This window comes from Poecilia reticulata, linkage group LG4 (assembly GCF_000633615.1).
Source record: "Poecilia reticulata strain Guanapo linkage group LG4, Guppy_female_1.0+MT, whole genome shotgun sequence".
Lineage (NCBI taxonomy): Eukaryota > Metazoa > Chordata > Actinopteri > Cyprinodontiformes > Poeciliidae > Poecilia > Poecilia reticulata.
The window spans coordinates 10,561,631-10,584,689 of record NC_024334.1 but is presented as its reverse complement, the minus strand read 5'-3'; the positions used below and the strand labels follow the sequence as shown (position 1 = coordinate 10,584,689).

General features: G+C 36.6%; 1 protein-coding gene across 1 annotated transcript in view; it reads left to right on the top strand.

Moving 5' to 3' along the window:
• The window catches only part of brinp3a.2 (bone morphogenetic protein/retinoic acid inducible neural-specific 3a, tandem duplicate 2), a 56,353-nt gene extending 38,906 nt beyond the window's left edge, over window positions 1-17,447 (top strand). Inside the window, exons 5-9 of the mRNA XM_008406674.2 lie at window positions 4,077-4,182; window positions 4,399-4,635; window positions 6,832-7,054; window positions 12,879-13,221; window positions 16,187-17,447. Coding sequence (XP_008404896.1) covers window positions 4,077-4,182; window positions 4,399-4,635; window positions 6,832-7,054; window positions 12,879-13,221; window positions 16,187-16,957 — 1,680 coding nt within the window. The 3' untranslated portion in view covers window positions 16,958-17,447. The remainder of the gene's footprint in view (window positions 1-4,076; window positions 4,183-4,398; window positions 4,636-6,831; window positions 7,055-12,878; window positions 13,222-16,186) is intronic.
• The last annotated feature ends 5,612 nt before the right edge of the window (window positions 17,448-23,059 follow it).

Genomic DNA, 23,059 nt, shown 5'->3' with positions numbered 1-23,059 from the left:
TATTTTGAGTAATATTATTTCATATTGTATAATGCAAAAAGTACAGAAGAAAAAACAAAGTTCTAGAAATTTACAGTAAAATGTTGAGTTAAATTACAAGAAACAGCTTTTTATCTCAAAGCTGTGCGTGGTCCTGAGGCGATTAGCCCATTTCCTGTCTGACTAAGGTCAATAAAGGGCGATAATACCATGTAAAAGAACAAAAGACAGAAAACCAGCTGTTGGCTATGAGAATCATCAACAATTATTAGCTTATCTGTACATAGATCATAAGGAATAAATCTAACATTTTGATTCCAAAACCTTCCAGGGACCAATAATTTCACCAAGCTTTCGGGAAAGCACAGATACTGCAGCCAAAATGTCCTCAACTCCGACAGTCAGATCACCAGCATGTTGTAACTGTGGTTGTCAGACAAAAAGTTTGCATGTGTTGGAAAAGGTTTGTCATAATCTAAAACAAAGGTGTGTAGATTTATTAATAATTGGTTTTATTTTCTCTCACTTACTGTCTTCTAGCTGTCAAACAGCACAATTGCACATAGAAATATGGATTCAAATTTACACAGATAAAATGTGTGCATATTTTTCATACATGTATTTTTCTTTTTTAAATTGGGTTAATTTCAAACAGTTTAAACGCATTTTAAGCAATCGGCTCTCAAGCTACACATTTGAATTTCAGATTCAAATTTAAAGATGGCTAGTTGTGCACAGTTGTCATAGTTAATGTCCTTAGTAAAACACCATTACAGCATCAATGAGAGCTAAAAAGAGAAATACTCGTTTTATTTGCCTGCTTGTGATAAAATATGATCATCAGCTGCTTTGAGCACACTGAGTCTGCAGGAAGCACTGTGATGAGCACATATGGTGAGGGGAAGATAAATGAGTCCTGTGAAACACGGCTGGGGACAAGTCACAAGCTCCAGTTGTCACCTTCAGGTAGCGTGGGGTTAATAGGGTGACAGAGGGAAGGGTGTCCCTCTTCTCTGCCATTTTCTGTTCTCCGGGCACAGCGGGAGCTGGCTGTGGTAGCTCCTTCTCCAACAGAATATGAGTCACATTCTCTACACTCATGTCAAAGCTCTGTGGCTGTTGCAATAATTTGTTCAGAGAACGGTGAGTTTTTGCAGTCGAAGTGGGCACAGCAGATCAGTTGCGGCAAATGCTTTTGTCTGTTTTATTTCTGGGAATCAAGGATTCCTTCTGTGGTTACAGAGGGACAGAGAGTATGTGAGGTTGTGCTTTAATAGTCCAAAGGCAGTCATCTGGTGTGACTGACAGGTGGGAAGTGGAAAAAGCACAGATTCACCTTTATAATCAGTGGAAAGTGAGTCAAAAGGGTGACAGATTCTTCCACACTTGTGCATCCTTTCCTAAAGGCGTTGACCCACAGAACAGATTGGAGCTCTCTGCATAAATCTAAAATCTAGCAAGCTGAGGAATGAATGAGAGAAGACCGATGAGGCATTGCCTGCATGCTTCAGCCATGAAAATTGCAAATTGAAGCTCATTTTTGAGGAGTATAAATGCATCACGATGCCTTTGAAATGTGGAATTTCTTCAGGACGTGTTGGTACAGGGTGAAGTTTTCTGATTGGATCTGCTTGTTTGTACAAAGAGTAATGACTTCAGAGATATCCAAGAGCAAAGGGATGCATTTTTGTTGCACCTTGCAATTTTTGTGAACCGAATCAATAGAGATACCTCTGCCTTACTCAAATGTTGTTTGCCAGTCACTCTACACAAAGTGATAAACAAGGCTTCAGTCTTGACCAAGAGAACAGCAGGAACCTTTAATTTTATCCTGCCATCCGATGGATTGCCTCTGGATTTATTGCACTCTTGTAATGACAAACACATTTCTGTGTACTCAATCTCTCACTATTGATTGTTGTCTGTTCCATGACCAAGTGGATTGACTACAGTGGGAAAATACCAAAGTATGTTCATAAAGAACTTCACTTATTGTGAGTTGACTGTGTTAATGACTTCACATTTCTGCTGTCAGTAATACAATTCTCATATTCAAAAAGCAGACTCTTTTTTTAGCAAATAGGTTCTGAAATGTGCAGTTTGGTGCCTAGACAGTACATCTATGCAGCACACACTAACAAATTTGAAATTTGTAGGAAGACCAAATCATGTAAAAACAAAAACAAAAAAAAAAAAACTAAAATTATAAACCGAAACTATAAGCCCTTAATTAATTTATTCTTGTCGGATGAGATAATTTAGACAGATTAAATAATTTATTTTTTCATTCAGCTGTGTTATTCTGTTACCACATGAAAATCTACTTATGCTTACATTTCTGTGCATACGATTAATTCATCAGTATCACTAAAGATCACATTTATTTAACATTGACACACGTTGGGTCAAATGAATTAAAGTATCAGGAAAACAACACAAAAAACAACCACAAGCTTTTTACCCATGTATATTGAATGTATGAATGTGGACAGACCATACACATATGCTTTACGGGTTGATGGACTAATATACGGTTTCAGGTTTAACATCAAAAAGGTAAAAACAAACTCAAACTGTTTCAGTCACACTTGCATAACTGTTATCACACTATTTTATAGTTTTACTGAAAGAGTAATTTCCAAATTAGGTAACATCCTACACCTTTACTAAGCTACCAATAAATTGGCACATGAATAAACATATGATGTACAAACACACTTAAATAATATAAACAATATGTCAGTATTCAACGCTGTGGATAACAGCTGAACATATTGATAGCTTCTGCTGTCACTTTTTGAAACCTCCTGATTTTTTATATGCTTTATAAAACATCAGAAAAAAACGTACGTCTTTTTGTTTCTCTATTCTTGTTTGTTCTAAATTTCTCAGTTGAGATACCCTAATAAAACACATCATCTTTACCTAATAAAGAAAGTTGCAGTCTTTTTTTTTTATTAAAACAAAAATCACTCAAATATATGGAATATTTCTGCCTCAGTGTACACAGAGCATCAAGTTCCCACATCATGAGAGACACTGCTAAACGCAGAGGAGAACCACAGTATTCCTCCATCCACATTACTTCCAAATTTTATCATATGCCTACATACAGGTGGCTAATAATGTCCTATTAAGCTTTTTGTAATATACCAGAATGTATCAGCAGTGAAAGGCAGCTGCTAAGCAAAGCGGAAATCGAATGTTCTGCTCATCATTCAATGTTTTTCCATATGGCATATCATATGGCTTATCAAATAATTCATTTTAAGGATTAAATATGCATGTGGTTAAGAATCTAGCATTGTGTCTCATTTCCTCAGATTCATATAAGCATTAAAACCCCACATAATTCAGGAAAGGATTAATAAAGTGATATAAATGTATTTTAAGACATTCAGTAAAGCAATGCCCCTTTCCTTCTGTTTATTCATTGTATTTGTCTTTTTGTTCCAATGTTTGATGTTGTTTTATAAAAAGGCAGAATACTGAGTTTGTACAACAGCAGTTTTTTATTGAACCCTTTATGATGATCTTGCTGATCAACTTACCCCAATTGTCTTGCCTCATCCATCTATCACTGTACAACAATTGTCTCCTGGCAAGCCAGAGTTGGACAGATTGCTAAGCAAAATACAAAGTCAAAAAACCACAAAGAGAGAAAAACGAGATCTACTTGTATGCACGTCACTGTCACCGTAAGAGAATGGGAAAAGGTAAAATGGGCTCTTGCAGATGAAGTGAAGAAAGGGGCTTTGTGGCAAGAGTCATTTGGAATGTCCTTAATTAAGGGCTTAGACAAAAAATAAATAAAGAGTGTGGAACCATTCTTGCCTTAAAATGAGAACAGCAAAGTGCTCCTTCAGCTATTCAGCAGAAAGGAGCTTACTTATTTTACATTCAAATGTACAATTGATTATGTTAAAATGGCTTTATTTTAAGAGATCAGGAATACCAATTTACATTACCCATTTACATTACCCTAGAAACATTTTTCTTTTCTCATCAAGTAAGAGTACTCTTTAGGTTAGCGATGCACTTTGCTAAAATGAATAAAGTGGAGTAGTTATAAATTACATTTTGTTGTTGTTGCCCAGGTGACAGAGACGCGAACAGGCCCTCTCGGGTGTAGTAACTATGACAACCTTGACTCCGTCAGTTCTGTCCTCGTTCAGAGTCCTGAAAATAAAGTCCAGCTGCAAGGTTTGTACATTTTTTACCCGTTTTTTTTCTCTCGCTCTCTTTTTTTTTGTGTGTTTCCTAATATATCTGTTTGGCATACAGATATATATATATAGATTTATAGATTTTATTAAGTAAGTTATCAGCTCAGCCAGCACTTTATGGCCCCCACACTTTCAGTGTCACTCCCTCCGTGCACATCTTCATGGCGGTACTAAAACCAGCTTGATTTTACAGGCTTGCAAGTGATCCTACCAGACTACCTGAGAGAAAGTTTTGTGCAGGCTGCTCTCAGCTACATAGCCTGCAATGGAGAGGGTGAGTTTGTCTGCAAGGACAATGATTGCTGGTGCAACTGTGATCCCAAGTTTCCAGAGTGCAACTGCCCCTACATGGACATCCAAGCCATGGAGGAGAGCCTGGAGAGAATAACAGAGACATGGGGGTTGCTTTATAAAGAATTTGAAGAATCAGGTGAGAAAGTCCTCATAAAAAATAAGGAATTATTGCTTCCCCTCAGCTTGTTTGCCTCATCATACTTGGAGAAAATACGACTTTTGCATATAAATCATTTATATGAGAGAGGGTGGGCATGAATTCAGGTATTTTATCCGCACCATTAAACCTGACTGAGAATCCTATTCATATATCTCTCCCTACTCTGATTTAGGGTTGAACAATAATAGCTGAGTAAGAGTATTGAATTCTGGCATGCTATCTGCATATAGAATTAAAAACATGACATGAATAGCATAGAATAAGATAAAAAATGTAAAAAAAAAAAAAAAGAAACAACTTTCAGCTTGGGCAGTTTACAGTAAGTCTGCAGAAGATTAATCAGCTATAAAACCCATTTATTGCTAGTCCAGCTTTTCCAATCACCGGGGAAACAGAGGTTGAATAGAAGCTCTTAGCACAATGTTTAGTTATTATTGCTGTGCTCGGTCACCCTGCCCTGACCATTATTACTCAGGTGAAATCAAAATTGATGTCTTTTTATCCAGATTTGCATTATTCTGAAATATTACTCACTGCAATTACCTTCAAACTTTATGTTTTAATTGCTGGCTGTAAAGTGAGGGCAGGAGTGTGTCCAGAATGCAGACACCTAAAAGTGTCATAAAAATGTCCTTCAACAAGAGATATCACAGTGCAGTGCTTTATCGACTAAAGATGCAAATAAGTCCTAGCACTAAAGCAGAGAACGTATAGGGCTAAGGAATTTTATCAAGTGCCAAAAATATAACATGGCACCTTTAGTAATAAATTAGTGATATAATGTTGCCTGAGCTGTGCCAGCTCCTCTGGATGTACAAGTATATCTCCAATTATATTTTTCTAAATCAGAATAGAATAGAACAAAATGGAAACTGCCTTTGCTGTGTGTTTGTGTATTTTCTTATTAAAATGCAAATGTGTCACATTAAGTATGTGAACACAACCTACACAATATGCCTAATTTGCTGTTATGGCATTTAAAATTTCAACACTTTTGTTTGTTTATATAAAGATGTTGATGTTGTAGCAGCTGGTCAGCAATACATTCTGCATGTTAGTTCCATAGGTCTCTGCAAAATTAAAAATAAAGATTGCAAATTGTATGGCAATTAGTTTACAAAGTCAGCAGAAACTGTCTGTCAGGAAAATATGGCGATTACACCCAGTTTTGGGCTTCTAGACAAACATTGGATTTTAAGGTCTAAATTCAGATTTCATATTCTTTGACAAAATAGAAAGGGTTTGAACATTGTCTTCGGAGCTGAATGAAAAATGGGGTCTCTACTTGCAAAACATAAAGGGTGCATCCAGTATGTTTTTTAGCATACTTGGCTGCATGCCGATCTGTTGTTCAAGAAGTGATTCTTGTCATTTATAGAGGTGCGTGCCACATGAACAAGCAACAAAAAAGCTACAGCTGAATTTATGTGACGGAAACAAGCCGTAAACATGAATGCAGTCTTGTTGGCAAGCTTCACATGCTGTACACTCATGACAGGGAAATCTAAGTAAGAGGTGTGTGGTGTGTTTCAATGTTTTTCATCTGTTCAGATGTAAATTCTTTCAGCTCACACTACAAACTTCTCTCTTGTCCTACTTTCCCAACCCTGATAAACTAAACTTTGGCTCATGAAAAATACAAGTTTCCAAAAGACTTGTTTATGCATGGCTCATGCAAAACATGGATGGGATGACTTCTAAATGAATATGATTTCCTCTATCTATTCTTGTAACTACTGTGTGCATTGGTACAGCAAAAGGTCAGGTAAATTCCTATTGCATCCATGTGTTTAATAAAATTCAGTATTACTTGTTTTTCTGTAAGTAAGAACTTCAAATCTCATTTCACACACCTAACTATTTTTGAAATATGTTCTTGAGTGCTATACTACAGGTACAACATTATAGGTACAATATAATGTTGATAGTAGACAGTTATGCAAATGGTGCTAAACCGCACTTATCGCCCTCCTCGTTTTCTAAAAATATCAGGAACTGGTTTCTTTCTGTTTTAAAATATATTGTCTAAACTGAATTGTGGTGTTTCTGCCTGTCTATAATTTTTAACACAATTTCCTCCTTTACATCCAAGTCCCCGTCTTGCTGTGCTGGATGCTGTGTTTCAGAACATAAACACTGTGATGATGTCGACCCTGATTATTGTTGTTGCAGATGAATTTAAAGCCTTCTACACCAGACTTCCCCAGAGCTACTTCCTGAATGTGTCATCTATTCAACACTTGTGGTCCTTGGACAGCCTGTTTCAGTGGCGGTATGAGCAGCTTGAGAACAGCATGCGGGTCCTCTCCAGACGAGCCCAAAGAGTTATTTTCAAGCTCTTCAGTCTCAGTAAAAGATGTCACAGACAACCTCAAATTCGGATACCAAGAGAGCGGTGAGGACACGTTTATATTCTTTCTTTATATGTTAAATGTTTGCTTAAGTAAGGGCTTTTTGAAGAACAACAACAAAAAAAAAAGTGTGAACATTTAGCCAACTTCACCAAGTCTTTGCCAGCAATAAAATGGATAGTTTTTTTTCTACCATTTAAACATATGGTGAGCAAAGAAACAGAATCTGGGCCACACAAAATAAAAAAAGAAGGAAATACGACCAGAATTATTTAAATTTTAGATTTTCATGGGCTGGATCTGAAGATCCTCCACTGCCATAGTGTTGTCTGCTGAGCCCTGGGAGGTTTTTGACTGGAGGGTAAATGAACTGCAGTCACAGCAAAAAGCAGTTCATACTTTTGTCACTGTAAATGACAAGGCAACACAGGCATCATTTTGCATCGCAATACCCACCAGCTTAAGCAGGCAAATCCCACAACATCAGTGAAATATGTGAATGGGGTGATACGTATAACAACAGCAAAAGTTTAAAGAATGAAAACCCCTGCTTTAAGTTACTCTACTTCATACATCCCAAATTTACGATTATGATTTCATATGTTTTGGTCACGTTACTCTTATTCACTTTAAACTATATACAGTTTTTTTTCTCACATCTTAAGGTAAGCACCAACCTCCCTGAGAAATTCGATGGTTTGGGCATTTTTTCATCATTAGTATGAAGTTCAATTTTTTAAATCTTTCATAATTATTTTTTTTGTCACTGGCCTCACAGCTTAGTTTAGGTGTTTTATTTTTAGAAATAATACCCAAGTCTATATCAGGGGCTTCATTTTTTTCACATAAACAACAATGGTTTATTTAAGGCATCTTCACGTTTACTAAAATAATCACGAGCAATTAAATGTTTTCAGAAAAATAAAGAAAACACCCGTATTAAAGTTGAAATGTTATTTGTCTAGGCCACTCCAACCACCGTCATAGCGATGTGGTGTGTTATAGCAGTGCTTGGCTCCTCCAGTGTTCACTGCCGAGGAAAGACAGTCATTATTTCTGTACCAGAAAACAGTCACTTGTCAGTAAAACCTAGACATGCCAATGCGAGGGTGCTGAAGGGGTGTTTGCAAAAGGTGATGCTTCTAGCCATCACTGTCAGTCATGCTACATCACTTCAGCTCAGCTACCACAGTAATGGCAGCAGCGATCGTGGCAACAGCACATAGATCAACTGCCAGATTAATCTATAGAGGGTTCTTGACATACAGTTTCGGTCTCTTTTCTCTCTGAGCATTCCTGCTTGTGAACTGCTCCGGTTCCTCCACCACAATACCAAACTCACATTAATCGCTTATCTATGCAGCTGATATTGCCTTCCACAGCAGGAAGTTTTGTCGCCAGCTTCTAAACCTTGCTTATCTCAGTTTTTACAACCACATCGTCTTTAATTCGTCTCTTAGGTTTTCTTTCTCTACACGGTGATATTAATTCACTGTGGAAAGCCATTTTAAGCGGAATATTTGCGCCTTTGAGCGAGAAGAGGAAGGTCTCTCGTTGACATCCCGTTTTCTACACCTGAGATTAACAAGTGACTTGTGATTGATTTTTGCCTCTCTTGGATTGCTTCTTCATTGTGCTGGCAGTTACAAGCAAATACGAGAGTCTAAACAAATCTTATGTTAGGGGCACACCACATTTTTGCCCAAAGTTTGACTATTTGCATTAATGATTTATGTCATCATTGGAATGATAGACTCAGATCTTTTTTTTTATTTTTTATATATATATATATACTTCTCAAAAAGTGCTTTCCTCATATGCGTCTTCCTGACTGAAGGCTTTCATGAAGGGATCCTGTAATCATCCATATACTTGTTGAATGCTATTAGGAATTCACTCTAAAATTATTTCATAGATTTTTAATAATCCTTTCAAGGCTAAATTTCCTATAAATGTTGTGTTTACATCTGCGGTCATGTCTGAGGCAATTTAATCTCGCATGAAGGGCAAACTGGATTTATAGTTGTAACATATTTTACTCTGATTCTATGTAAAGTTACTTCATGATTGATTTTGCTTGCTTATCTTGCATGGGTTAACTGGTTTACTTTTCATGCAGTGCCTTGTAAAATATTACAACCACACATTTTAGTGATTTTATTGGTATTTGTTTTGATACACCCATAATGAGTGAGTTGTAAAGTCGAAAAGAAGCATTTTTATAAACAAAAATCTGAAAAGCAAGCCATTTATATTTATTAATAATCATCTCATTGCAGTTCTGGTTGTCAGGTTTAGAGTCACAAACCTTGTGGAATACCAAACGGTATTCATGTCTTATGTCTTTTGCTGCCTTAAATAGATTTTCCTCAAATATCTCTTTCTTTTAAACATCATTCATCTTCTTCTCAACTCTGACCAGCTTCTCTGTTTCCACTAATGAAAAGCATCCCTACAATATGACTCTGCTACCCACTGCAGTAACATTATATTGGTGGGCATASTGTGTCTATGGTGGCAAGCAATTTTCTGCAACACATTACATTTTGTATGAAGGGAAAAAAACATTTTTATTTATTTTTTTACATCACATCTTGTTTCCTGTTCTTGACTTGCAAACTTTAAACATGACATCTTGGACCTTTCCACTTTCACTGGTACTTTATAAAGGTCTGGGTAGTGAACTGCACTACCAAGAGTTGTTATGTGTATCGACTCTTACCGTATACATGGACATCTGCTGCTCCTCCAGAGTTGCCATGGGCCTTTTTTTGCTGCTTCTCTGTAAAGTTCTTTCTTTGGATCACAATTCAATTTAGGTTGGTTTTCAGGTAGTTTTATAAAATTGTTGAAATCCATGAAATAGTTTCATTCAACTTCATAACTATGCATTTTTGTGTGTCTGTTTTATAAATTCCCTGTTAAAATCATAAAAATCTGCAGATGTAACATGACAAAATATSGAAGAGTATTTGTAATAGAAAATATATTAGAACAGGTGATCTGGAAGAAACAGCACAATGTGTGTCTTTTCTGCAGATATAACAGTGAAGATGTTGGTAGTAGTTAAATAGCAATTTGATTAGTAATAGAGGGACATAAGGAATGACTGATAAATATAATTTTCTATGTAGCAATCTTTCTGTGACTTAGACACATTATTAAGTGGTTGCATAAAAACTTTGKCTAAAGAAAGTCAATAAGCTTTTTAATTGTAATGACCACACAAATTCTCATGTTGACTTGAGGAAGTATAACCCTTCCCTTCAGGCAAGAAAACTAACAGTGTGTAATCTACATACTGGTTTAATTCCTAAGTGGAAAATTAACTTTCCCTGTGATTTGTTATTTGGTAGCCTGTTGTCATAATTCTCAGTCATAGTATGAATGGGCTGGTTCAAAAKAATTCTATTTTTACTTCAAATCTGTTGGATATAGTTGTGTCCTAAGTGTACAGGAAGCAGGTTCTCATCCCCATGTTAACTAAACACACTAATTAGAAAATTAATGGAATGAAAAGCAAGATCTTCACTTATAACAGAAAGTACTTTCAAACATCCTCTTCATAATATGTTTCTTATTGTAATTTCAATGATGTTTACATCTTTTACTTTGTTTTTCATAAAGCATGAGGCACATGGAAATTCATTTCAAGAGAGAAATGCTGTCTATCATTTTTTCTCAGAGATCAACATTTAAAAGCAGCAAACARAGATACAAAAGTATACATAAATGATAGTCAGATGAAAAAGAAAAAATGTATAAGCAGGCAAGAAACTCCTGAGCTCAGACAGAAACCCTATCYGAAATCACATTCATCATCTAACAAAGGAGTGGCAAGAGAAACCAAAAACAAGGACACAAGCAAAATGGGCACAAATGCAGTCGTAGACTCCAGCAAGAGAAAACTGACAAGCTGACAACTGAAAAAGAGGAAGATGTGATTATAATTGCATGGAGAACTAACTGGAAAACAAGATGCAAGTGAAGCAGGAGACAGAGAAAATGCAGTTATTTAAGATTAAACGCGTCTCACCAGGAGAGCGGAGTCTAACAGGCAGCAGCAGCGGGCAGAGACGGAGAGCTGCAGTAAAGATCTGAAGTCTCCAGCAGTCTTCATTTTGTATAAGAAGTCATAATACTCTCAAACCTATACATGAGCTTCTGCACAGATATATGATTTATACTTTTAAGGTGATAGTCAGGATATTTTGAAGTGATGTTCTGAGATGTTTYGACCAATAATAGCTTTCTCACATTGATAAGATACAAAGCTGTGTAAGCCATCCACTYGCAAAGGATCTTTGTTATATTTTATTGCTGTTTTTTAGCCAAACAATTTTTATATTGCGCTAAAGTTACTTTGGTTGACAGTGTTGGCTCTTGTCAGTCTGACTCAGTAGATGTGACTTCCCAGTCCACTCTTGCGAAGAGTAGAAGCAACTTTTGGATTTTGCGACAGGCTGTCAATTGTGCGAAAGCAGCAAAGATRGTGYGTGTCCACAGTTAGTTGTGACGACCTTGTCAGGTGACAATTTGCCGAGTTGTTGCAGTAGAAGATCCACTGACTACATCGGCCAATGGACYTGCAGGATCAGGTGGATAATTACAAACTTAGTTTAAGAAACTAGATGATACATATTCATTGCTGTTGCATTACATCCCAGATATATGCCTTTTCAGATGGCTTTAAATTGCAAAAAAAATAAAAAATACTACAGGGAATAAGACAAAATTGGGTGTGTTTTTTCTTTACACACTAATCTGTGTACTGCAGGGTAAAGGAGCTATTAAACAAAATAACTTAAAAGATTAGCACTTAAAAGCACTAATATATATGTTTTTTTTTTCAAATTCCCATTTTAAAACTTTTGCTTCCTTAAAGAAATATTTTTATAGTTCTTATGGAGAAGATTCTTATCTTTTTGGATGTTCACTGAATTTTTTAAAATTAATTTCAGTAATAGCCCTTAGAGGCAACAGTTTTTTAAAAGTKTTTTTTCAGGCTTACAAGATCACAACAGGAAACTATCAGAACCATCGTTGGCTTGTCTTTACTGTCTTAAAGCTGCTGGCTTACCCACAGGTCCTCTGAGAAGATGAGAAAATGTGCTTTTAGTTCATTTCCCAGAAGTTGTACTTCATTTTAGTATTAAAATCTGCACATTTCTGAACTTGGGCTAACGTCTCCATGAAATTTAATAAATTCTCCAAAAGTACTTCAACAAACACTTTAAATTTAACTTAAAGTTTTCCTCAATATAAACTCATAAACAATGCTTTATTTTTTTTCAAACAAAAATGCAACTTTTACATGCTGACCATTTCACTTCTTTAAGCAAAGATGATAAGAGGCATAAAGGGATCATGGTGGAAAAAWTACAGTAGCATGGAATGAAACTCCAATTCACATTGGGGGAAATGTGTGCATGTCTGAAACTAAGTCACCCTCCGGCTACAGTGCACTTCTAATATTTATGACATAAATTAATCAACGATAACATTCTCTGCTCTTCTGTATGTCTGTCATTTTCTTTAATAATCATCAAGCATGGCAGGAGTTCAAATTCATAAGCATTCRTGAGAATCTCAGACTGGAGAATGTCGACTGATATTCCTGGTAAACAACACATCGTGATAAAACAGTGTTAAACGTTGGACAAATKTTCTAGATACACCTCTTTTGATCTGCAAATGACCTTAACCAGGATTAAATTCTCTCTGGCYTGTATATTTAAAACTTATAATGAGCCAGCTGTCTGGTGGCTYATTATAAGACARRTGTCTTATAAAGCCTTTCCCCAGTTAATCAGYTCATGTTGAAAGTGTATTTTSATCTCTTTATATCWCTTATTGTTACTCCTGCAGGCCTCACTCCTACTGGCTAGGACATATCCAGTCCCTCCTGTACTGCTCAGAGAACAACCAACTTGGAACATTCTCCGAGGAGCTTCACAGCTGCAGCTGCCGATATGAACACAGCCCCTGTCAGTCGCCCCCACCCTGCTCTGTTGGCGAAGGCTCAGCCTGTGCAGTGTGTGCACCAGACAACCACACCCGATGTGGAAGCTGTAACCCAGGATTTGCCTTGRTGCAGGGAGCTTGCAGACCTATGGTGGCAGACTCTACAGAGAACTACCTGGGCTTTGAGACGGACCTCCAAGATTTGGAGTTAGGCTACCTACTGCAGAGAGCAGACCGCAGGCTTGAGGTATCTCTTTGTTCGCTTTTGTTTAATGATGTCAGGTTCACCGCTAGTTGAGCTGTACGAAAGCTGTGCCTAGGAAAAAAAAAGACACATGGACTCCTGGGATTGCATTGTGTAGTGGCCAGCTTCTGGCAAAGGGAAGCTTTATAGTTTCTCCACATTTCTGTTTAACAATTTGGCACACTGTGTTTTAATGGAACTTAGGTATGTAATATCATGTAATATCAGTGTATTTAATTTGTTTGACCTTGCCAGATATTGAATACATAAATATTGCTGCACTGTAAAGTATGACTGTCTGTGCAGATCTACATGGATTCCACAACACATTAAAAACAGCGACGGTACATATGACAGGTTGCATTTTTAGATTAATGAACCCAATTTCTCTAAACAAAATAAAACATCTTCAAATACATGAAACTTCACATAAAGAACACAACATTCTGAAATGTTTAATTTATAAAATGAAAACTTACTAATAAAGCTAATTAGACTTTTTGAAAAGTTTTCATAAAGTACCTGGATTCAACTCCCTGAAAAGACATGCTTACCGTTTGAAAAGAAATCAAGACAGTGAAAAGCAACCCGGTGATAGTTGAATTTGATTTGCGAATGTTCTGCAAAGGTTCCAGTGTCAATAGACTTRCATGTTTTGGCAGTTTTGTGGTTTGTAGCATTTAATTGTATTGGTAAGAGAGACTTTTGCAGAGATCTTAGAGCAGCAATTGCATGGTGTTCAATTATTCATTAAGACATTTTACAAGCGGATGAAAATCAAGGCAGCAACCGATATTGCCAGAAGTGGATGTGTCCCGCTAGTTTACTCCAAAGTCTGAACAACAAAACAAAAGGCCATTAGCTATTTCCCCACTCTTGTAGCCAGTTAGATTTTTTTACGCTAAACATAAACAAATTTAGATAAAAAAAAACAAAAAACAAACCAACTTAAAAGTCTACCTGATTCTTGCAGTAGTAAAAGCAGGATTTTTTTTACCAATCCCAATGCTGGAACAGGGGTAAAGCACAAYCTTCATATGGAGGCCTTAGTCCTCGACTCGGACGTCACAGGTTTGAGTCTCAGCCTGCCAACCTTTGCTGCATGTCTTCTCTCTTTTTTAAAAGTACTTGTGTACTGGAASCAAAAGGTTTGGACGYCACTTCTGCAAATCATTCATGTTCACAACAGTCCTTAGAGAAAGGAGGTGTAAATCCTAACTTCAAAGATATATTTTRCATTTTCAAACCRGTTTTACAACAAAAAATAAAATACAAAATCAACTGAACACAGAAAGCTCTTTTTAAGTCATACTGACTGGGAACAGGGGTTAAAGGCCTTGTCTAGAKGCACATCCACAGGAAGAACCTGAGCTCAACTTGAGGATTGTAAGACAATTACTCCCTTTGAGCCACAATCGACCAAATGACCAGCACAGCCCCATGGATCGCTAACAGGTTTTTAAGAGCGTATGCTCTCTCATGCTTCTTTCATTAAATATCTGGTAATGGTAGAAAATTCCTCTGCTACTGAAGAAATCTGTATAAGTTTCACAGTATTACTGTTGTACAATGATCATACATTTATGGCTAAAACTCAGTTTTATCACCAACATTTCTCTTCTGTTCTCCCCTGATGTCACAACAGAAGCATTAAAACACCAAMATTTATGTTAAGAAAACCTCATTTTTTTAAACCATTAAACCTCTATGTATAGTTTGTAGTGACTGTAAAATAATCACTGGTCACAGTTCTATGCTGGAAATCAGGTATTTTTATTGTTGCAAAAAGGAAGYCTCRCTCCCACATTGTGACACTTGACACTGCTGCAGTGAAAAGARTYATTCTCTCACTGTTTGGCTTTGTTGTGCAGTCTCCACAGTGAAAATGCTTCTGGATAAAATKAAATAAAATAATCCAGAGTGAAATGAAAGAATAACTTYGGGTTAAGATRGGTCTATATCTCACAGTTGAGACATTCATAACAATTACTCTGGCCTGAGAATCACTTTGCATTTGTAAGATGGAAGGGAAATTTGGCAAAAATATGTAWTGTGACAAAAATAATTTAAATCTAAAAGAAAAACCTAACATGTTYAGTGGGATTAATTCTAGCAGAAAGCATAAGGGTTAGGGTACTTTTGCTTCTTTAGAATCTCAAGATATTGTGTTGTAAATTAAAGATTTACAACTGCTTTTGTGAAATAAAAAAATAAAAAATCAAATCAAAGGTCTAGTCGTCAATTTTAGAAATAAACTGAACTGAAAGTGACTTGACTAACAGGAAAATATCTAAATAAACACTCCAAATCTATAACAGAAAGGTTGAAAGAAAAACATCTGAATGCTTTAATTACTAAGAAAATCTCTGGATGAAATTAAAATGTATGGTTCAAAAGGGAAGTTGTTAAAAATAAATGCTTTCATATTAAAAAAGCTATTTTGTTACCATTTATAAAACCAAATTCTAAGAGACGTGTTAGATGTAGTGAAGAAAAAAATTATAAACAATGCTTTGGATTGGTTAATTTGTTGTCCCTGAAACTAAATCTGCTTCTTATTTTAAGAAAATTTAAGGTCTTGAACTTGTATGACAAAGAGGTGTGAAGTGTGTCTGCTGCTCYTTTTTCCCAGCYTGACTTTCCTCTTCCTTTTCAGAAACCAAATCTAATAACAGTAGCAATAATGGCAAGGCTTGCTGTTCATTTAATATTGTGCATATCCTRTATCTACATATACATCTAGCATCTTATTGAATCTTACAGTGCTACATAGACTCGAGTGAGGATTTTGAAAATTATGGAGCTTGCAGTGTGAACTATACAACTCTACAATCCAATTTTGTCATGTTTTTTTCAGTGATGTTGCATTGCAAGGATAATATCAAATATAAAACTTTCTAAAAATTGCACGCATTCAATATACATCATGTTTTTTAACTGAACTAATTCGTTTTTTTCGGTCTCACAGGTTCATGCTATTTTCATCAGCAACGACATGAGACTTAACAGCTGGTTTGACCCATCGTGGAGGAAGAGGATGCTGTTGACGCTAAAGAGCAACAAGTATAAAACCAACATGGTTCATATGCTGCTTGGAATATCCCTTCAAGTTTGCCTTACAAAGAACAGTACCCTGGAGCCTGCTCTCACTCTTTACATCAACCCTTTTGGTGGGAGYCACTCAGAGAGCTGGTACATCCCCGTCAATGAAAATGGTTTTCCGGATTGGAAGGCCACCAAGTTGGACCTACCCTTCGAGTGTTACAACTGGACTTTGACATTGGGTAACAAGTGGAAGACGTTCTTTGAAACTATCCACGTCTACCTTCGTAGCCGGATAAAGACTCAGGACGGAGCAAATGACAGTGTTTATTATGAACCTGCCGAAATTACTGATCCTGCTCAGAGCCTGGGTTACATGAAGATTAACAGTATCCAAGTGTTTGGCTACAGTATGCACTTTGACCCAGAGGCAATTCGTGACTTGATCCTCCAACTGGACTACCCTTACACACAGGGCTCCCAGGACACGGCCATCCTTCAACTCTTGGAAATACGAGATCGTGTGAATCGCCTTTCCCCTGCAGGGCAACAAAAGATGGACCTGTTCGCCTGTCTCCTCCGCCACAGGCTCAAACTCACTCCCAGTGAGGTGGTTCGTATTTTTGCCTCCTTGCAGGCCTTCAGTGCACGTTTACCTAATTCAGTGGATTATGAGACCACCAAGCTGTGCAGTTAACAGCTGGTTGAAAACTCAATTGTAAATTGTGTACAAGGAAAACTTTTTAAGTCCTTAATACAGATGCATACACATGTGCTTTGTCTCTATTAATTATCAAACTCTATGGTTAATCTTGAGGCAACCAGCCATGGACAGCTGAAGAATGTACTGGACAATGCCCATTTCAGTGCCATGTGGAAAAAATGGGCTGGATCTTTGAGGAAATGCACAACTGTTTCTCAAAATAATATTTCTGCTGTAGAAACTCAGAAACCACTGCATACAGCTGAACCATCCTGTTTCAATATGATTCTGCTCATTTATACTGTAAGTACCAATGCTAAATGAATAGACATTTTATGGTTAAAATGGTACTCTCTGTTTGTTTGTATTTTTTATATGTTTCTTTGCTTTAGTGACTGTGCACTTTCCATGACTTGAAGATTGCAGTGGTGTAAAACAAGATTTTGTAGATAAATTGATATTAAAGACATCATGTTATAACAGAGTGGATCCACTGAAAAGTTGTATTTTAAACCCACTAGAGTGAAGAGAATTTATTTGAAAGCCACAAAGAAATATGTCCTTTTGTCTGATTAACTTAGGGTTTTCTAAGCGAGCGGTTTGAATACATGCCTCTACAACAGAGAAAAAACACACTGAACAAGAAGATTAATTTACTAACCTCTTTATCAGGTACACATTGCAAGTACTATTTTCCCGTATGGCAAGCTGTTGAAAACATTCCTCAGATTTGGGTCCATATCAATAGTGGTGCAGCACAGTTACTGTGTCATCCATTACATCCCAGAAGTGCTCTGTTGGATTGGGATTTTTTAGAGTTCTGAAGAATAATGAATACATAGAAAAAAACAATTTCAGATTTCTTAGTTGAGCTTTTCCATTTGGTGTGTTATCCTACTGTTAGTAGCCAAAAGAAGACGGGTGCAGTATGACCATGACATGGTCACCACCATGTCATGGTCATACTGACATGGTGGTGTCAGTATAACCATACTGACACCACCATGTCAGTATGGTGGTGTCAGTATGGTCACTGACACCATACTGACACCACCATACTGATATTTAAACCAGCTCTCACGGTTTAAATATTACAGCTAAGCTGTAATATTTAAACCGTGTCTCCCCAACCACTAGACCCCACATGCTTATATTGCTACCTGAGTCCAGAGTAATGAATGTGTAGTCATACTTGTGTCCCATCTTCCATCTTATTCTGCCCCAATGGTACACTACAATATTTGGGAGGAAAAGTATGATCATTGCAAGCAAAAGGTGAACAATACTTGTCAAGTTTTTTGCTTTCTTCAAGCCACCTCAGCTTCTGCCCAAACTTGAAAAAGGCTTGCTCCCATCAAAGAAATGCAGGAATCACTCATCTCAGCGACATTTTTTATTTATTTATTTTTTGTCTTTGGATTCTTCCAACTGACAGTGCAAAACTACCATGACTTTACATGGAGTAGTCAAGATAGTTACAGAAATCACAGAGCAGGTTGAAAACCTACAAACAAAAGAAACTAAATCAATTACAAATCACAATGAACTAATCAACTAGTTTTCCAGGAAATGTTAATTTACTTTTAAGTTATCAGTGAATAAACAAACTACATTCCAAATACATAAACCCATTTCACCAGCAAGGCTGATTAGGTCTTCTGAATGCAGGTTAAATGATAGAATGTCCAGTTCCTACCAGTGGTGTCTCTGTGGAAGCTTGAAGCTGAGGCTCTATGTCTGAAGAGATCATTCAGAGCACAGGTGTGCCAAGTTACCTTATAGGCTTCTGAAGGCCTGAGTGAAAGAGATGGGTGCGCTTGATTCTCTCTGATGCATGTGCCAGTTGGGTGGAGATAGCAAATGCACCCACAAATGCACCATTTGCTGTTTAAACTTGACAATACTCTCCTATGACTGATACTCACTGACTCATCTAAGCCAAAATCAGACTCAACCATCTGAATGTTGCAGCTTACATTGAGACGCGTTGGACCAGACAACATCCAGTTTTTTATATTTCATAATTTAGATGACCGACTGAGTTGTTGCCTTGGTTTCTTTTCCTTGGCTGCCAGAGTTTATGGTTCGATGTGCTGCACAACTGAAGATGATGCTCTAAAAATCTCAGTTGTCAAGAGTGCTTTTTTTTTTTTTACTTTTTGGGAATTTTTCTCTTAACACAAGATGTGGTTATGTGTCAAAATCAAAGTATACATGTTCAGTTTCTAAAATACTCAGACCCATCTGACAGCAACAATCCTGAATGTTCTTTGTCCCACACTCTAATCCAAGATTACAATTTAGAGATAGATATCCTCTTCTTAGGAAATGTTCTTTTTCAGTGTTCTCAAATGTAATTTAGCAGATTTCATCATCATAAAGACTTGAAAATGGCTTTATGTGCTCATAAATATAAGCCGCTTGAACAGCACCGACTTAAACAGGCCCATATTTATGGTATTTTTTTATTAATTTTAATTATGTTTCCCGGTGATTTAAGCTTTTCAGCACAACCTTGTAGGGGTTAAATATGCAGTAGTTTTTACATTCTCTATTCGGAAGGAATGAACAGAAAAAAAATATTTTCTGTATGCTTGCTTTCCAGTTGATCATACAGTGCAATGGGCTGTATGTTATCAGTAAGGTCTGACTGAATGTGTTTTAGTTCAGTTTTCCATTTTTCTCATCTTCTTTGTTATTGAAGATGTACACAGAATTTGCAATAATGTGGTGCTTTTTTTCTGCTTTGCACACATTGCAGCAACATGAAGCTGTCGGGAACATTTTTAACTCCCTTATGCAAACACATACGGTTGGGTAGTGGGCTCTGTCAAGCAGCCACGAGTGCACAGCACTGAGCTATGGTTAAACAGATCCAGTATAGACACTGACAGAGGACAGTATCTGCTGCTATTGTACTGCTGACATGCAGCTTCAGCAGTGTGTCCACTTTTAGAACAAATACAAATTAGCTCCGACAGCATGCTGCATTTCTGTTCCACTCAAATGCAAAGCAAACCATTACCAAACCATGCCTGCACAAAATGTCTTCATGTGGCTGTGTCACCTTGTCAAAGCACTCTGAAAAGAAGGAGCAAAGTAAAGTGCTCTATTTTTAATCAGTGTCATTATCCTGCACTCAATGTTGTTTGTTTGTGTAATTATATTCATTCATGGTCAAAAAATTTCCATAACCTGGATGTTTTCTTAAAAGCATATTTAAAATAAGTGCAACCCCTTTTAACAATGTAAATATGAAGTGGAGTTATTTCCTATTTCAACTATTTCTCAGAACTCACGTTCTTTGTACGGTTTTCGCATAATCAGTTTTGCAACTTGTCAAGTTCCAAGCCGTTTGGTGGAAGCCTTTGGAACTTTGGCACAATCATCTCACATGCATCTCATATACGAGAGGGATGAAGTAAACATAAAATCCCTTATGATGTTTATTTGCCCTTAAATACGGTTGACTCGCCTTGGTTGTTTTATGTTGAGGCAGCGGGGGCTGCTGTTGAATATAACTACTAAAGTAACTTGTAATGTAACTTACTTTTAAAATCAATCAGTCATTAAAGCAACTAACTTACTTTTTCGAGAAATGAGTGATCAGAAATCAAGTTACTTTTTCTACGCGATCACTGCCTGTCATTAATTGTTGATCATGCTCTTGTTTGCTGTAATTTTGTTGGGGTTTTTTGGGAGTTTAATTTCTACATAATTTAGTAAGCTATACAGCTGCATAGATCAGCTGTATAAATTGTTATATACAGCAAGAAAAAATTTAAAAGGACTTGAGGACAAGCCTTAATTTTATTAATTTACTTTCAAGACCATTTAAACTGCAGCATAATTCACTCCTTACGAGTGACAATGGAGTCTTTAAAGCAATTTTTTTTTTTCTGTCAGTCAATTCTAAGTAGTATAGCGGAAAGACTGCAATAGTGTTATTTTAGCTTTATCTCTACTAATCTGAAAAAACAATGAATTTACGAGTTTCACAAAGTAATCCCAGTAAAACTTTATTTGAAGGGGGGTGAATAAGACTGTCATGACACTTTCATAAACATGACATAACACATGTCATGAATATGAATAAGCCCTCATGAATATTTATGACTGTCGTCATAAAGCATCATTCGGTAAATTATGACACTTTTAATACAAAGTTGACATTATTCAAAATGTCTTTGTTATGACAACTTGACATTATCATTACTGATATAAATTTGTTATAAAAGTATTACTGATTGCACTTTAAAAATGAGGTAACCTTATGTTATTAAAGGTAAAGTTTAAACAGTTTCGTTGCAGCAAGACTATTAATTTTGGATTCCAAAAAGTCACAGGTTTCAAATGAAATTTCACAGCCGCACGTTTAGTTATGTAGGCTTGCTTTTGAATGCTCAGTTTGAGTTCAATCTTGTTACCATTGTTTCCAGTTTAAAAGTAATTTAATAAAGCTAAAGAGATGCAAAAACCTGGAGGGCTTTTCAGTCCCCGATCAAATGCTTTGCTTCTGCACTGCAGGTCAAAGATTCCATCAGCTTTATTAATGTCAGGTGCAACATGCCATCTCTAATCAGAGAGCTTGTATGAGCTTCAGTGACACTATGGGCCAAAGGGAAGTCAAGCACCTGTGAAGGTTAACAGTCATCACCTCAATTTGTCTACTCCTCCCATCAACTCCAACTCATGTCAAAAGCTACATTGGTCGGGGGCTGTTTATGGATGAGTAGTGTTTGATGAAATGCAAGTGGTGGAATGCATTGCAAAATGTCAGCATGTCTGTTCCCTGAAATAATCGGTGTCAATTACACAGAGGAAATGAGTCCTGCACCGTAGCATAGGAAGAGCAAGCATGGAATATTTAGGGACACACGCTCCGGTTGCGTTTGTGAATCCTTTGTGATTTTGTGTCAACCTGGGGACGACTAAGTGTCCAAAAGTGATTTTGGTTGGTTTGAAAAGAACTGCCGAAGAAAGATTATTTGAGACAAATCTGTCTGAATATTATCACACATCTTTATGAAAAATGCTTTAAAAACTCCACAGTTTGAGCAATTAGGGAGTTGAATGATCCTTTTTTTTTTTAAGTAAAAAGGATGTTCGGGACTTAAATATATCTATGTATTTATTCATGCCTCTAAAGAGTGTGTGTGCCTCCTCCAGCAAAGTAAAAAATCCCTAGGTAGTTTGCCCATAATTACAATGTTTAACAGCACTCTGCTCATAGCGCAATTACCAGACTGGTCCCTAAAAACCCTTTCTGTCGAGGCAGCTCACTATAATTTATTGCTGCTTGTAAGCTGCTTTTTTCCCAGCAGTTCCTCTAGTCTTTCTTGTGACAGTGTGATTCCAGAGGAAAATATTGATTAGAAAATCTCTGACTTTTTGTTGTTTGTCAGTTTACGATAGACTAGAACTACAAATCGAGCTAATGGTGTTCTCAGTCTACATTATGAACAAGACCTCTACCTCTCCATACTTTGTTTGATTGAACCTGGAAGAAACTTTTATCTAAAATCTAAAACTTTTATGCACAAGTGTTGATCTTGGAAAGGTAATGTCAGTAAATGCCTAACTTTAATATGAAAACCAGGCAGGCAAAGAGGAGCTTTAACGCAGCTGACCAAATGCATTTTCAAAATGACTTTGAACACCAATAGAAGTTTTCAGTATGCAATATCTTAGTTTGTATAACCTGTTTAAATTGAACTATTAACCGAAACACAATACCTTAGAATATTTGAAAATGCAGGACATGTAGTTTTTCTACCAGTCTTCTCTTTGGCCCATTTCCTGTAAATGTACTGTTCAAGAAAGGCCACTAAAGCTTGAAAGAATAAATGCAAAACTCTTTCTTCCATGTTTTACTTTGCTAGTAAGTGTGAAGAATCAAGTATGGCTCACTTAAATAATAAAAGTGGTAATAATGTTTCAGAAGTACATTATCAAGTGGTGTTTTATCACAATTAATTTGACATATAAATGTGTGGAATATATATATATATATATATATATATATATATATATATGTTACAAAACCCCAGAGATCAAGGTGACTTACAACAGTTTTTATACTTTAACATTCACTTT